The 16,046-nt window shown below is 35.3% G+C and overlaps 2 protein-coding genes across 7 annotated transcripts in view; one reads left to right on the top strand and one right to left on the bottom strand.

Moving 5' to 3' along the window:
- The window catches only part of LOC127850427 (activated CDC42 kinase 1-like), a 34,889-nt gene extending 24,583 nt beyond the window's left edge, over window positions 1-10,306 (top strand). For both annotated transcript variants that reach the window (XM_052383454.1, XM_052383455.1), the window contains one exon: window positions 742-10,306. In XM_052383454.1, coding sequence (XP_052239414.1) covers window positions 742-2,730 — 1,989 coding nt within the window. In that variant the 3' untranslated portion in view covers window positions 2,731-10,306. The remainder of the gene's footprint in view (window positions 1-741) is intronic.
- Window positions 10,307-10,945: 639 nt separating this feature from the next.
- LOC127850428 (protein DDI1 homolog 2-like) overlaps window positions 10,946-16,046 on the bottom strand; it is a 39,900-nt gene continuing 34,799 nt past the window's right edge. For 2 of the 5 annotated variants that reach the window (XM_052383458.1, XM_052383459.1), the window contains exon 9: window positions 13,273-13,457. In XM_052383458.1, the coding sequence (XP_052239418.1) occupies window positions 13,424-13,457 (34 nt within the window). In that variant the 3' untranslated portion in view covers window positions 13,273-13,423. Of the gene's footprint in view, window positions 13,476-16,046 lie in introns of all 5 variants that reach the window. The other 3 variants (XM_052383457.1, XM_052383456.1, XM_052383460.1) reach the window with 3 other exon arrangements.

The raw sequence follows: 16,046 nt of genomic DNA on the forward strand, positions 1-16,046 counted from the left end.
TTTTTTTTTTAAATACTTTTAAAAATAATTTTCTATTAATACTTTATTTCCAACCATAAGTTAATAAAATTTAAGTTGTATAACATATATGAAGCATTGGTTCTGTTTACAGGTCTGTTTAATACATCAGACATGGTTATCCACACACGTTTTGTGATCTTAAATGGTACACCTTGTTAGTCAGAGCTTCTGCTACAAATTTGCCAAATAAACAAAATTAAATATTATGCTCAAGAAATTTCCTCTCTACAATATATTTTGCAAATAAAAATGTGTTTAAAAAAGTATTTATAAATTAAGCATGTTTTGAACACATTAAAAGGAAAACTTCTATAAACACGATAGAGATGTAGTCAGTGTGTAAGACTTAAATGATTATTGGTAAAATTGACTTGATCTGGCTAATTGATTGGACCATTAATTACTTGAAAACTTAATAATTCAAAGAAATTCCGGTAAAATGTTTTGTTTTTTTAGGAATATAATTTTACATCGGAAGATTTTGATTAAACTTTTTTTTCTTCTTATTTGCATGGAAACCCGAAGGCTTATTGTGACACTTGAGTCCATTTTCTGTGTAGAACCAGTACATTGTCATGAAAAGAAGATCTAAACAACAATCGAGAGTGGAAATTGAACCCTTGAAAGATTTTCCTTACTTAGAGCCATTCAATTTCCTAAAGAAATAGTTTAAGCCTGGGAGACCTCTTACATTTATTCATCTAAAATTTTAAATTTCAGGTATATAGAAAAGAGAGTAACGAGAAACCATTGATAGATCTGAGCGACGAAACGTCGGGCAGTGCCGCTGAGAAATCTCTAACAAAGCCAGCCAGTGCCAGTGAAATAAGCTCCCTATTTGACTCCCTTTTATCAAACAATTCATCGCAGTTTGGCAACTTGGAGTTACCCCAGCCACTGATACGCGATTCTGGGTCCCCATCCGACCCATTTGAAATCAATTCAGCGTATATCATGTCTAAAAAGGTTAAATCAAACGAGGTGGATTGTAAACCCAAACAGACGCCACCACCTCGGCCCAAACCTATCATTTACAGACGAGCATCTAACGAAAGCCATCATAGTTCCGACAGCTTGCAAAATTTTTCTCCACCAAAATGCACAGGGATAAAGCTGCCGCCTGAGTACAAAAAACGTGAGAACACTTCCTCGCCATCTCCTGACAGTGCTAGCATTCATTCAGTGTACTCTTTACCTGCACAGAAAATCGAAAACACTGACAAAAAGCAACCTTTCTTGTCTGCTGACAACAGCCCGCAAAAGCAACCGTCCATCCCTACTAAGAACCAGACTACAAAAGCTGTGCTGGAGGAATTATTTTCAAAAGGAAAATCGTCTGTGTTGAACAGCAAAAATCTTTTCAAGAGTAGCAATGTGCAGTCGCAACTAAGCGTGCCGTGTGACGATTTAGCCATGCAAAATCCGCATTCGAAAAACATGGACAGAGCTTTCGATTGGATAAATGATGCATTAAATGACTTTCAGCTGAAAAAGAGTGGAAAATCAGGATCAGATCCGTTGCTGGTCCAACAGTCCTCTAGTCCTTTTTACGATCAAGTTCCAAATGAACCCTATGCCCCAGTCATAATGAGTGACAAACATCTCCCATTGACTGCAAGGGGTGGTTACCCTGTACAATATTGTGAGGTACCTAACGAATCAAGTTCGAAATTAAGCTGGTCTCAAGGCAATATCCCTCGGTATGACTCTGTCCCTCAAGTGGACGACCCAAAAGATGTTAAACTGCCTATCGCTGTGAATGACATTTATTCACCACAAAGCAATGCCTCAACTTATTCAGATTGGGGCGACGACTTTGACAGTGATTTGGATGAGGACTTGAACGCTCTTAACGCTAGTGTTTTCACTGGGGATGCTAATGCACCCCCACCATTACCCACACGAGATTATTCATCCATCAGTCATTTAGGTACCAATAATCACTGCAACACATCAGTTGACAAGAAAGACCATAAATCACACATATATCCGATTGTGCAAGACGGCCAACAGTTGAGTCACACACACTATTTCCTTATCCCGCCAAAAGGGGAGGAGCTAAATTATGGCGACAGTCATGGCGACAGAGGTAAGGCAACTGCAGCTGTTAAACCATTCTCTATTGGAGGAAGTCATGTTGACACAGGTAATGGTAGTCGTCACAACAGGCTGTGTCTGGAATACGAGAACATTGACTCTCTGCGAGTGTTGCCTAGGGAAGCCTGTGAGAAGACTCGGTCACGAAGGTCAAGTCGTTCAACAGACGACCTGACTCACAGTAAACGTGGTAAGGAATCAGTGAACATTAAACCAGCCTGGAACGATGAGAATATTGATATAAGTGCTAGTTATCCACAAGTGCGACCGGCCGGAAAGAAACCGAGCTACCAGCGCTCCAATTCGCACCATTTTGAATCCTATGAGGCTAGTGTTGACTCTCAGCGAGAAAAAATAACCGCATTACAAGATGAAGTGATAGGAATAACAGACGAGGAATGTTATGCTGCTTTATGTCATTGCCATGGCAACGTAAACAAGGCAGTGAAACACTTAAAGACGGAGCAGTTGTTGCGGCTGGGGCTGGCCCCTAGGGATCATTGCTATCGTCTTCTACAGGCCCTGCATTGGAATCTGGAACTGGCCAGTTCTGTGATGCTGGACGAGTACAAGTCCAGTAAGAAGAAAGTGTCAATAGAGAGTGTGGTGTAGCCAGAAAACTATGGGTTTGAGGGTATAGGATGTTTAAATAGTGCTGTTTATCTTAACAGATTGGGGGGGTGGAGTGAGAAAATATCAAATTGAGCTGTTACGCTTGTCAATGATTAGCTGCATAACTTGGGGGTAAAGGTATGCGCTATTGGCTGTATAAGCTTGGGTTTAAACTTGAATTTTGAACTGCATAAGTTGGATTGCAAGGTTAAAATTTAAGCTGGGGGTGGGGGGGGGGGGGGAGAACTTGAATTGCAAAAATGTATGATGTTAGGGTCTAAACTGTTCAAATAGCATCTGGTCAAGTTAAGGATTGTTTGTCTTATTTGTTATTTTTGATGGTATGTTGTTTTTTTTAAACAATTATAAGAACAATTGAACAAAGTGTCTTAAGTTCTTTAATGCATGCATAGCAATTTTGTCACATTAACAATTAGTGAAGGGGGACTGAAAAGGGGCAGGGTAACCTGCTATGTGAAAAACTTTCTGAAGGTAAACTAAGTACATTGCAATGACTGAATTGTATTGATTCAACCTAAGTGCTCATATTCAAGCATCCAATCAGGATAAATTCCATGAGGTATGTCACTTATGAAAAATAATTTGATTTTTAAACCAAGTAATACACAGTCAGAGTCTTTTTAAAACATCCTGGGTCTGTCAGTAGTAACTTGAACATTAACTCTTTTCAGTGCTGGAACCGAATTTGGAAGGCCTTTGCAAACAGTTTGGATCCAGATGAGAGTCCACAGAACGTGGCATCTCATCAGGATCCAAGCTGTTTGCTATCCTGATAGTATTCTTTGAAAAAAATCAAAGAAAATCCTTATTTTAGAAATTTAGCAGACAACAAATTTCCCAGCATGCAAAGCTTTAACAAAATGAATGCATGGTTAAAACTCATTGAAAAGTATCATCCTATGATAGGTTGAACCTGTCTGTAATACATACTGTTTAAAATTAGCCAATTGTAAATGTAGAACAATGTTCACATAATGCTTATAATAAATACAAAGAGACCTATGAACATTTGCGTATAGAGTGTCTAAGACTTGTTTACTCAATAACCTTATGCCATGGTTATAGTGCAGAACCATTTAATTGTTTTGTTTAAGACTTTGTTGGGATTTTATTTGCTTGCATTTTTATCCCCACGCTTTTTGAAAAAAAGGTGGGGATATTGTGGTTATCTCCGCCGTCCGTCCGTCTGTCTGTCTGTCCGTCCGTCCTTGCCACTATCTCCTCCTACACTAAAAGCACTAGAACCTTGAAACTTACACACATGGTAGCTATGAGCATATGTGCGACCCTGCACTATTTGGAATTTTGATCTGACCCCTGGGTCAAAAGTTATAGCGGTTGGGGTGGGGCCGCGTCAGAAATTATCACTCATTTTTTTAGGTTATTTTACATTTACTTCTTTATTTCTACACTGATTCACTTCAAATTGATACTGGACCTCTCTTATGACAATACGGTCAATCTCAACTATGCATGGCCCCATTCCCAACCCTGGGGCGCCCCGCCCACATAGGCCACACCCACCAAAAATTTCCATTTACTATAATTTTTTCATTTCTACACGGATTCACTTCAAATTGATACTGAACTTTTGTTATGACATTAGGGTCAATCTCAACTATGCATGGCCCCAATCCCAACCCTGGGGCGCCCGCCCACATAGGCCACACCCACCAAAAAATTCCATTTACTATAATTTTTTCATTTCTACACGGATTCACTTCAAATTGATACTGAACTTCTCTTATGACATTAGGGTCAATCTCAACTATGCATGGCCCCATAACCAACCCTGGGGCCCCGCCCACATAGACCACACCCACCCAAAATTGCCTTTACTATAATTTCTTCTTTTCTACACCGATTCACTTCAAATTGATACTGAACTTCTCTTATGACATTAGGGTCAATCTCAACTATGCATGGCCCCATAACCAACCCTGGGGCCCCGCCCACATAGACCACACCCACCCAAAATTGCCTTTACTATAATTTCTTCATTTCTACACCGATTCCTTCAAATTGATATTGAACTTCTCTTATGACAATACAGTCAATTTCAACTATGCATGGCCCCATTACAAACCCTGGGGCGCCCCGCCCACATAGACCACACCCACCCAAAAGTGCCTTTTACTATAATTTCTTTATTTCTACACCGATTCACTTCAAATTGATACTGAACCTCTCTTATGACAATACGGTCAATCTCAACTATGCATGGCCCCATTACCAACCCTGGGGCCCCGCCCACATAGACCACACCCGCCCAAAATTGCCTTTTACTATAATTTCTTCATTTCTACACCGATTCACTTCAAATTGATACTGAACTTCTCTTATGAAAATACGGTCAATCTCAACTATGCATGGCACAATTACCAACCCTGGGGCGCCCTGCCCACATATGTCACACCCACCCAAAATTGCCTTTTACTATAACTTCTTCATTTCTACACCAATTCACTTCTAATTGATGATGAACTTCTCTTATGACAATACGGTCAATCTCAGCTATGCATGGCCCCATTACCAAGCCTGGGGCACACCTAGGTCAAACATTCGGCGTGGGGATACGCGTCGGCCTCTGCCGCGCCATTTCTAGTTCATATATATAAAGATCATATGTTTATCGAGTGCAAGCTTTTTTGGTCATAATAATGTTATTTATTTAGCGCTGAATCCTACTGTGTAGCATAATATTGATGTTTGTTAACCTATACTGCTTGCTCTTTTTGCAACACTTAGTGAATGCAATTATTTTGGTACTTCAATTGCTATTGCAATAAAATATTTTCTAAAAAAAACTGCAAAAAAACAAGATATATAGATTTATTACTTGAATTTCTGATAAATCACTGAGAGGATTAATTGTGCAACAGTCAACAAAAGATAAAAAGACATTGTGAAATGTATATTCAAAGCCGAGCTAGAACCCATAATATTCCGTGTGAAACCCTTACATTGACCGTCTGCCACATCACGGTGTTTAGAAACTGTTGTGCTGAGAAAATATATGGGCCATGCTCTGTGAAAAGTGGGTTTAATGCATGTGCATAAAGTGTAGTCCTAGATTACATGTACATTTAGCCTGTGCAGTCTGCACAAGCTAATCAAGGACAACACTTTGCAACAAAACTTTATATTTGCTAGGAAGAGACTATGTAAACGAACAATATCATAAAATCGGAAAGTGTCGTCCCTGATAAGCCTGTACGGACTGCACTGGCTAATCTGGGACAGCACTTTAAGCACATGCATTAAACCCCTTTATCAAACTTGCTTGAATGTCCTTTTGTTTGTTCTTGTTTTTCTTATGGATGATTTAAATGATGGTTGAAAAATAATGAGGACCAGGTTATATCTATTGTATGATACAGATTTCACTATAAATCACTATTACAATGTTTGTAATATTGATTGCTTATATGATTGCTTTCACTTTGACAATCTGAAATCATTATTGTCATTTACATCATAGATGAGGAAACCACCTGTTTGTCATACATTAAAATGTTAAAGACAAGATGTGTATGCACTAATGTGAATTCTAAACATTTATTGATTTCGATAATTATCTTTTGTTTAGATTTACTGTGCATTGAAATGAATTTAGTTTGAATGTAGCATGTTAAGAAAGATATAAATTAGAAATGTTATATAAGAATGTCTTGTACATTCCAGTATTTTTAGCTCACCTGTCACGAAGTGACATGGTGAGCTTATGCTACCGTGTGATGTCCAGCGTCCGTATGTGCGTGCGTCCATCAACAATTTGTTTGTGTAGACAGTAGAGCTCACAGTTTTTATCCAATCTTTATGAAATTTGGTCAGAATTTTTATATTGATCAAATCTGGGTTGGGATTGTATTGGAGTCATCTGGGGTCAAAAACTAGGTCACTAGGTCAAAACTAGGTCAAATAATAGAAAAACCTTGTGTAGACAATAGAGGTCGCAGTTTTCATCCAATCTTTATGAAATTTGGTCAGAATGTTTATCTTGATGAAATCTGGGTTGGGATTGTATTTGGGTCATCTGGGGTCAAAAACTAGGTCACTAGGTCAAAAACTAGGTCAAATAATAAACAAACCTTGTGTATACAGGTCACAGTTTTCATCCAATCTTTATGAAATTTGGTCAGAATGTTTATCTTAATGAAATCTGGATTGGGATTGTTTTTGGGTCATCTGGGGTAAAAAACTAGGTCACTAGGTCAAATAATTGAAAAACCTTGTGTAGACAGTAAAGGTCACAGTTTTCATCCTATCTTTATGAAATTTGGTCAGAATGTTTATCTTGATGAAATCTAGGTTGGGATTGTATTTGGGTCATATGAGGTCAAAAACTAGGTCACTAGGTCAAATAGTAGAAAAACTGTCAACAATTAGTGTGTAGACAGTAGAGGTCACAGTTTTCATCCAATCTTTATGAAATTTGGTCAGAATGTTTATCTTGATGAAATCTGGGTTTGGATTGTATTTGGGTCATCTGGGATAAAAAACTAGGTCACTAGGTCAAAAACTAGGTCACTAGGTCAAAAACTAGGTCACTACGTAAAATATTAGAAAAACCTTTTATCGACAATAGAGGTAGCAGTTTACATCCAATCTTTATAAAATTTGATCAGAATGTTTATCTTGATGAAATCTGGGTTGGGATAGTATTTGGGTCACCTGGGGTCAAAAACTAGGTCACTATGTCAAATAATAGAAAAACCTTGTGTAGACAATAGAGGTCACAGTTTTCATCCAATCTTTATGAAATTTGGTCAGAATGTTTATCTTGATAAAATCTGGGTTGGGATTGTATTTGGTTAGTCAGGTAAGCGATTCAGGGCCATCATGGCCCTCTTGTTTCATATTGTGAAACTTGAAAAGAAGGCTGATAAGAAATTCAGTTAGCATTTGCACAGGAAATTTTAGCGAGTTTGACATTATAAAATGTCATTATACATTTAGGAAACATTTAATGTACATACAGAGGTTGTTTTTATGCTTCTAGGGTATACATAATACATGTATATTTATTTCAAAGTGCCATTATATTATTATGTTTATCAATTATATTATCACGGCTTGTTGTGAAGGATATTATATGGTTAGCTGAGTATTTTTCTCTGTGATGTAAATAAGTACAAATTATATGCAATTTTTCCAAGTGTTAATTTATCAGACAACTATGTTTGTGTTTTGTTAGAAAACATTTTACATTGTTAGATTTATTTATTTGAGATGAAAATTGTTATTGTGTTCTTTTGTATGCCGTTGAAATGTAATCCAATATAATATTTTCCTCATCTTATTTCACTTGTAGTTTTAACATGATGTGTTGATTGATTCTCATAAACAAAGATCAAAATTTCTATGAATATGTCTGAAATTCCATTCTGAAAAATAATACTTGTAATTTAAATAAAATATGGCACATGTTTGTTGTATTATTGTTTTTTAATTTCTTCTTTTTTTATAAAGATATTTATCCCTGTTATATACATACACATGTAACTTGCAATGTTGTAAGTGATGACACTTCTTATATTGTGTTTTTGTTATTACCTGTATATATTGTATATATTCAGGCCAGTAAAAGTATTTTTTGTTGCAAATGAAATTCGTATTGTTTTAAAAGATAACAAATTTGTAACGCTTTTTCATGTGCAAATGTCTGAAAATTACAGCTGATTAATATATTACATGTATAAATAAAAGATAATATTCTTTATATTATTGTTAAAATAAAACCTGAAAACGCAGTGTCAGAGTTATGGCCCTTTAATTATCTAGTATAGGTGTTTTATAAAGCTTTGCTGACCACTTCCATAAATTTTCTTTGGATCATCTTTTTTTTCACTATGTATTATTTTTGAAAGGCTTAAGTTACAAACAAATGCACTTTATGTTTTTCCAAGTTATGTATGTTGGTTTGAAAATAGATGCAGTATTATTATCAGGTGATAGCCAGTGGATTTTAAATAAAAATAATCAATGTATCTTGGGCCAGTTGTCAAAAGGTTTGTTTAAAATTAATAAATTCATTCAATTAGTGTCTGTATCTTACAATTAAATTTATATTGTTTTCAACTGCTTTATTCTTCTTAAGAATAGTTGTTTATCATGTCACAGAATATAAAAAATCATACTGCTCGAGGTATTTGATTTTTGATCTGGCGCATACGGTCCTCAAGGTGTTCCTTTCAAGCAGTTCAGATATGGTTTGTTTTCCAGAGCTAAATTCAATACCAGAAGCAAAATGCCGCTTGATATTTTCCAGTACACTTGTATGATTCTTGTGATGTTACACAAAACAGACTATTTTTGGTGGCAGTTTCAATTTAACTTAAAATATGTCATGTTACTATGTAAACAAGGCAGTTAAAAGAAAAATTTAATACTAAGCCATGATCCTTTTTAATCTTCCAACATGTGCGTGTGACCTTGCAGTTTGAGTAATACGTCATTGCCATGAAATGACTAAGGAGAAAAATGACTAAGGAGAATTAGAAGATATAGAAACAAACATGAAAATACAAATAATTCAATCTTAAATTGTTAACTTGAAAGTGTATCAGTATGACAGGCTTATACCTTCTGCAATGAGCAAAATGTTTGAACCAGGTTTCACAAAATTTGTTCAAAAGGTTAACTGATTAATTTTTATGCCCCCGGATCAAAAGATCGGGGGTATATTGTTTTTGGCCTGTCTGTCATTGTATGTGTCCGTGTGTGTGTCCCAAAACTTTAACCTTCTTCATAATATTTTGTAATATTGAACATAGAAACTTGATATTTGGCATGCATGTGTATCTCATAGAGCTGCACATTTTGAGTGGTGAAAGGTCAAGGTCATCCTTCAAGGTCAAAGGTAAAAAAAATAATAAAGCAGCGCATTAGAGGGCATTTTGTTTCTGACAAACACACCTCTTGTTAAATATTTTTATTTAACCCTTTCCCACTCAGAAGCAAAGTGAAAATGTCTATGTGCAAACAGCATAAAACCAGAACAGCCTGCAAGTAACTCGCAGTCTGTTTAGGTTTTATGCTGTTTGCTGCTCACCAGTATCTAGGGGTACGAAATGAAGCCTTTAAAACTTGAATTTAGTAATTAAGGTCTTTAATTTAATTGAGCATTGTAAGGGACTACACATGCGTCAAAATATGTATCGTAAGTGTTAAAGGGTTAAAGCGTGAACTTAACCTTGAGCTGTTTGAAAGGCCTTTTCCTTCTGCACAACATCTCAGTTAAATATTACATATTTTTAAGTTTCATGATTTAATAAAATAAATAATTGGTCATAATTATCACCATTACTTTTCGCTGCATTTATCAACTGTTTAAGTGCTACTCCAGATTGATTTTCTGTTAATTGGTTTACTCTTTTTACAGGTAATTTTTAAAGGTTGTATAATTTTGAAAGATGTTTGTATTCTTCATTTGGTAATTGTATGTATGTTGTTCCTTGTGTTACCTGTTTTACTACAGCACTGAAATTTTAAAGAGATTTTATTGATTTGCTTTGATTGTTAACACATTTTGTGTAATAAAAGGTAAATACATCTTAATTCTCTTATATTTGTAGATCATGTCCATTTGTTTCATTCATGATGCAAGCTTACTACAATTCATGAAATATTTTCAAAGGTAGTGGTGTATGATCTTGATCTTGCACTTGTCAACAATGGAGGGTTTTGAGACTTCAATATTTAGCTCACCTGAGCACAACATGCTCATGATCAGCTTTTGGGATTGACATTTGTCCGTTGTTTTTTGGTCATACACTGTCTACACATTTGCTTTGTGAACTCTCCAAAGTAGTTATTTATTGACCAGTCTTCATAAAACTTGGGACAGGTCACTCAGTCAACTAAGAGTTAGAAAGTTACATTCAACTAAAGACCTATCTTATGAAATACAAGTTTTAAAGGCTTTATTGCCAACCCTTAGTTACTGATGAACAGCAAACAGCATACAACCTGAACAGACTGCGAGTAACTCAGCCATTTTTACTCTGCTTCTAAGTGGGAAAGGGTTAAACCAAACAAGGTCTCTGTCTAGTACACAGATTGAGTCCGCTAATCCAAACCATGGTATCAAATACATAGATGTTGACATTTAATGCAAGCAAAACAAGGTCTCCAATATAGACTTGGTCCATTAATGTAATGCTAATGAAACAAGGTCTCCAAAACATACCAGTATATTTAGTCTTTTAATATCCTGTAAACCAAACAAGGTCATAAATACAGATTTGTTTCTTTATGCAAACCAAACAAGGTCTCAAAAACATAGCTTTAAGCTAGAATCATAGCAAAAATAGAAAAATGTTTCTTAACTGCATTACCCATTAAATAACCCATGAATAAATTATCCGATTTAAATACATAAATTAACACAACACTTGGAAAAATGGTTATAATTAATGTTAAAATGTATGCCAAAAGAAAGGGAAACATATATTACACTTCAAACTAAATAGGTTCATGTTTTACAATTATGCTCTTGAAATAGACTAGGATATAACTTGGTCTTTTGAAAGCCTCTCTCAACTTCCCGACATACGAGCTGACAAAATATTTCCTAAAACAATGTAGTAGTAAAATTAAATTTGCAGTCATCTTAATTTAAACATATTTCACACTACTCATACTGAGACATGAGTTTCCTCAAAACAAATGATGAATATCAATCTGTTTTGACATTTTGTGGGCATAAAGAGTGTCTAGTAAATATTGTTCTCATTCTGGTTTTTATTACAAATAGCATGATAAACATATTAAGTATCAAGCATAGAAAATGTCTTATCACGTTCCTACTGAACTAATTAATACCTGCTACAAAATCAACCGCTTACTGTTTAAGTGTTATGAAACTGCAGAAGTTTCATATTTACCCGATACAAAATTAAGTTTTCAATTATTGTCTTTAAACCCTGTAATATACACTTATTTAAATATACACGTTTTTTATACTTGTAAAGAAACAACACATTGACATGACACTAGCAGATTACATGATAACAGTTTAACTAAGTATTTAAGTTCAATTTCCAGCATAAACTGTCAAAATTTTCGAGGAAGTCATGATCAGTAATGAGAATTTTTTAATAGAATGGGAAACAACATATTCAGTGAACAAACGTGATTTTGAAATATAGTAAAACATATATGCAATAAAGGCAAAAACAATAGTACTTAATACCAACACACATAAACATCCGAATGGTTGTATTTTATAATGAAAAATTATAGTTTTAAATTTCAAATTTTTTGAAAAGCTTGAATTTATGAAACATGTGTAGGCAAATAAAAAGAATGGTGATAATTTCCTTTCAAAATATAATAGTTGTTTGGCCAGAAACCCCTGTAAGACACATTTATTCAGTGACTTACAATATGTTAAAACTAACTGTGACCTTTACATGATGGATGGACTTTAGAGTGTTATGAAAGATGAATTTCCAATTTTAAACATTTTCCATTTTAATTTCAAGTATTGAACTAAACTGAATTTTTTTTTTTCAACACCGGAACTTAAGCAAACGAGAATCTCCGTATTTAAATGTCATAAATAGCACAAACACTAGTCCTATTTTAATGGATGCAACCATATTGGATAGTAGCACCATTTTATAGCTTAAAATCATACTTCATGCCGAGGTAGAAATGAATTGCCACCTTAGCAATACAATCAATCCAAGAAATGCATCTCTTCAGCATATTTTAAATCACAAGTTTTCCAAAGTTTGCCTTTCTTTAAAATTCAATGTCAATGCCATGTATTATCCTTCACATGAAAATGTCAAAACCTTACAATATAACATAAAGAAACTTAACAACTGCTTCTTAATTAAAAGTGATGCTATGGTAGAATAAGCCTAAGAGATTCCATTAGTCAAGTGATAAAAGGCATAAGTGTCAATGCCATTTGATGAAGGGAAAAGCAGAGGGCTGAAGCTTTTTTCTAACCTTGCGCTGCCCATTTAAAAAACTTCGAAAAATTGTTGAAATTTCAAATATTTTAACAGCTTTGCTTGAAACTCTAAATTACAAGTGATAAACAATGACTTGCTCGAGTTGAACAAATTATTGGAAAATGTCACTTGCCTGGTCTTGCTTTTCCACTCCAGTTATGAGTCTAAAGGATGGTAGCTTCATAAACCAAACACACTTCACTGAGATGCAATACATACTAAATTGCACACTTAATTAATGCAATGTTGAAAAAAAATGTTGACAAAAAATTATATAAGTAACCGAATTTCGAGAGTGACAATTTAAGAAACAGGTAAAACCCCAAAACAACCTTGAGGAATTTATAAAAAATGGGACAAGTACAACACTTGAACAACATATGGAGAGTTTATAAGCATTAAATTTTCATAAGCATCAAGGAAACTTCAAAGCTTTCGCAAACAACACCATCAACGCTTTTTGTTCATCCCCATTAGTCTCAGTTAAAGCAGCTACAACGTCCTGTCTATTGTAACCTTGCGCAACGAGTCTTTCTATCACAGGAGCTGGAAATCTGCTAGCAGGTTCCCCTAAACTAGGAGCTGGGGGACCGCCAGGTCCTGATGAGAATTGTGTGGCTGATGATGATGAGGTCGCTGCTCCTGCTGCTCCTGCCATGGGTGATGATGATGATGGTTGCCTACTGGTGCCTTGTGAGACTGGGTTACTTCTCTTTGCTGAGCCCGCGCTTGTGCTTCCTGCAAGTAAACGTTTAACTTTACATTAGTGTTATCTGTAGCCACATCAACCAATGAGTATTAACTGTAGCCACAATTACCCATTAGTGTTATCTGTAGCCACAATAACCAATACGTGTTATCTGTAGCCACATTAACCAATACATGTTGTCTGTAACCACATTTACCAATAAGTGTTATCTGTTGCCACAATTACCAATAAGTGTTATCTGTAGCCACAATAACCAATTGGTGTTATCTGTAGCCACAATAACCAATTAGTGTTACTTGTAGCCACATTTACCAATTAGTGTTATCTGTAACCACAATAACCAATAAGTGTTATCTGTAGCCACGTTTACCAATAAGTGTTATCTGTAGCCATAATTACCAATTAGTGTTATCTGTAGCCACAACAACCAATAAGTGTCATCTGTAGCCACATTAACCAATTAGTGTTAGCTGTAACCACAATAACCAATCAGTGTTACATGTATCTCTAGCCACAATAATCAATTAGTGTTATATGTAGCCACAATTCACCAAAGACCAGTTTAACCTTACATTATTGTTATCTGTAGCCACAATTACCAAAGACTTTTAACTTCACATCAGAGTTATTTGTAGCCACAATAACCAATAAGATGAACGTTAAACTTAACATCAGTGTTATCTGTCACCACAATAACAAATGACTAAAACTTAACATCCATGATATCTGTAACCACAAAAACTAATGCTCGCTTTAAATTAATATTATCTTTAGCTAGAATAACCGACAATAACTTAACACAAGTATCATCTTTAGCCATTCATATTTATTTTCTTTTTTGGGTTTTGACTTACATGAATTTATTAACATAGTCATTTGCAAGATTTGTTAATTTGCCCATTCATTAGAGCAATTACAAAGTTTTTAATAACTTTCTTCCCATCAACAGATGTGAATGGTCAAAATCAACCTGTTAAAACAAGGGACAAAATTGTCACAAAACCAGGTTTTCAATTTGAAAAAAAAATCTTATAAAGGGAGACAACTCAAACTGAACTGATTGTTCATAGTTACCCCCCTTGTTTTAAAATAAATATATTTTTAGTCATGGTGACCTTGACCTTGGAGATATTGACGTAATTCTTTCGTGCGTCACACTGTCCAATGATGGTTAACAGATGAGCCAAATGGTTTTAAAATCTCTTAAAGTCACTATCACGCTCACCAATACATACGGCTACTGTATTATGCTATATAAAAACATTCGACAACAAGTAGTACCATACGATGGCTAATTACAATAGGAAGACCCTAAAAACAAGTAAAATTGATGTAAAAACGTTATATTACAAGCATTCGGCAAGTTTTAAGCATCTAAATATCTAAATATCGTTTCACGATGTAATCTACTTTTGCTTTCGAGTCAGGATCGGATTCATTCGGGTTGCGTTCATTTGCATAATTTATACAAGCCATTTTCGCATTCGCTAAGTTCCAGTTACCCAGAATTCATTTTGATTTCACATAATAATTATTCATGAGAGCTACATCATGCTTCCGACGCTTACCGTAGCCAATCTCGTGTTCGCCCGTAAATGTTCGGATATTTCACGGGAGATATAAATGGAATTATTTGTGGCCACAAAAAAATAAAAACGAGCATTTTGTATCTCGTTAAATCAATTCTACCAGACAACATCTAACGTTGAAATTTTGCATTTTGCTAAAAGGAACATTGATTTTTTTATGGGTTAGCATTATTTAACGAAATATTCGATATTTCTGAGCGTGATTGTTACTTAAATGAATGACATAGTTATGGCCCCGACAAAGTGTGACCTTTACAGTGGAGATAACGACTTAATTCTTTTGGGCAACACACCGTCTAATGATGATGAACAAATGTGCCAAATGATTTTAAAATCTCACAATGAGCAACAAAGTTATGGCCCGGACAAGCTTGTTCCGCCCGCCAGCCTGCCGACATTCGCCAATCTAATAACCAGTATTTTCCTCTGAAAACCTGGTTAAAATTAACTTGGATTTCAACGCTGTTAGGAAAAAGCTGTTAAATGCAAAACAATGATGTACCAGTAATTTTACAGCCAAATCGCAAAAATGCTAATCAGGGTTATGAGATATAAACATATTATACCAACAAAAGCTACAGTCCCTTTTGCCATATTGTTTCAATTAAAAAAAGGTATGACTAAACAAATTGCAATTAATTTCAACAAGAGGGCCTGAAAGGCCCAAAGTCGCTCACCTGAGATAACAAGATATTATTGGGACAAATCTTCTGACCATGTTTCATGAAGATCGGAAAATAAATGTGGCCTCTTGAGTGTTAACAAGATTTTACTAAAGCCATATAAGGAAAAATGCCCCGCCCCCTGGCAGCCATGTTTTTCAACCAACCAGCATCATTTTTTAACTCGTCCAAGATGCTATTGGGATGAATCTTCTGACCAAGTTTCATGAAGATTGGACAGTAAATGTGGCCTCTAGAGTGTTAACAGGATTTTACTACAGCCATATAAGAAAAATGTCCCGCCCCTTGGAAGCCATGTTTTTCAAGCAACCATAATTATTTTCAAACTCATTCAAGATATCATTTA

The sequence above is a fragment of the Dreissena polymorpha genome, chromosome 11, assembly GCF_020536995.1.
Source record: "Dreissena polymorpha isolate Duluth1 chromosome 11, UMN_Dpol_1.0, whole genome shotgun sequence".
In the NCBI taxonomy this organism is placed as follows: Eukaryota; Metazoa; Mollusca; class Bivalvia; order Myida; family Dreissenidae; genus Dreissena; species Dreissena polymorpha.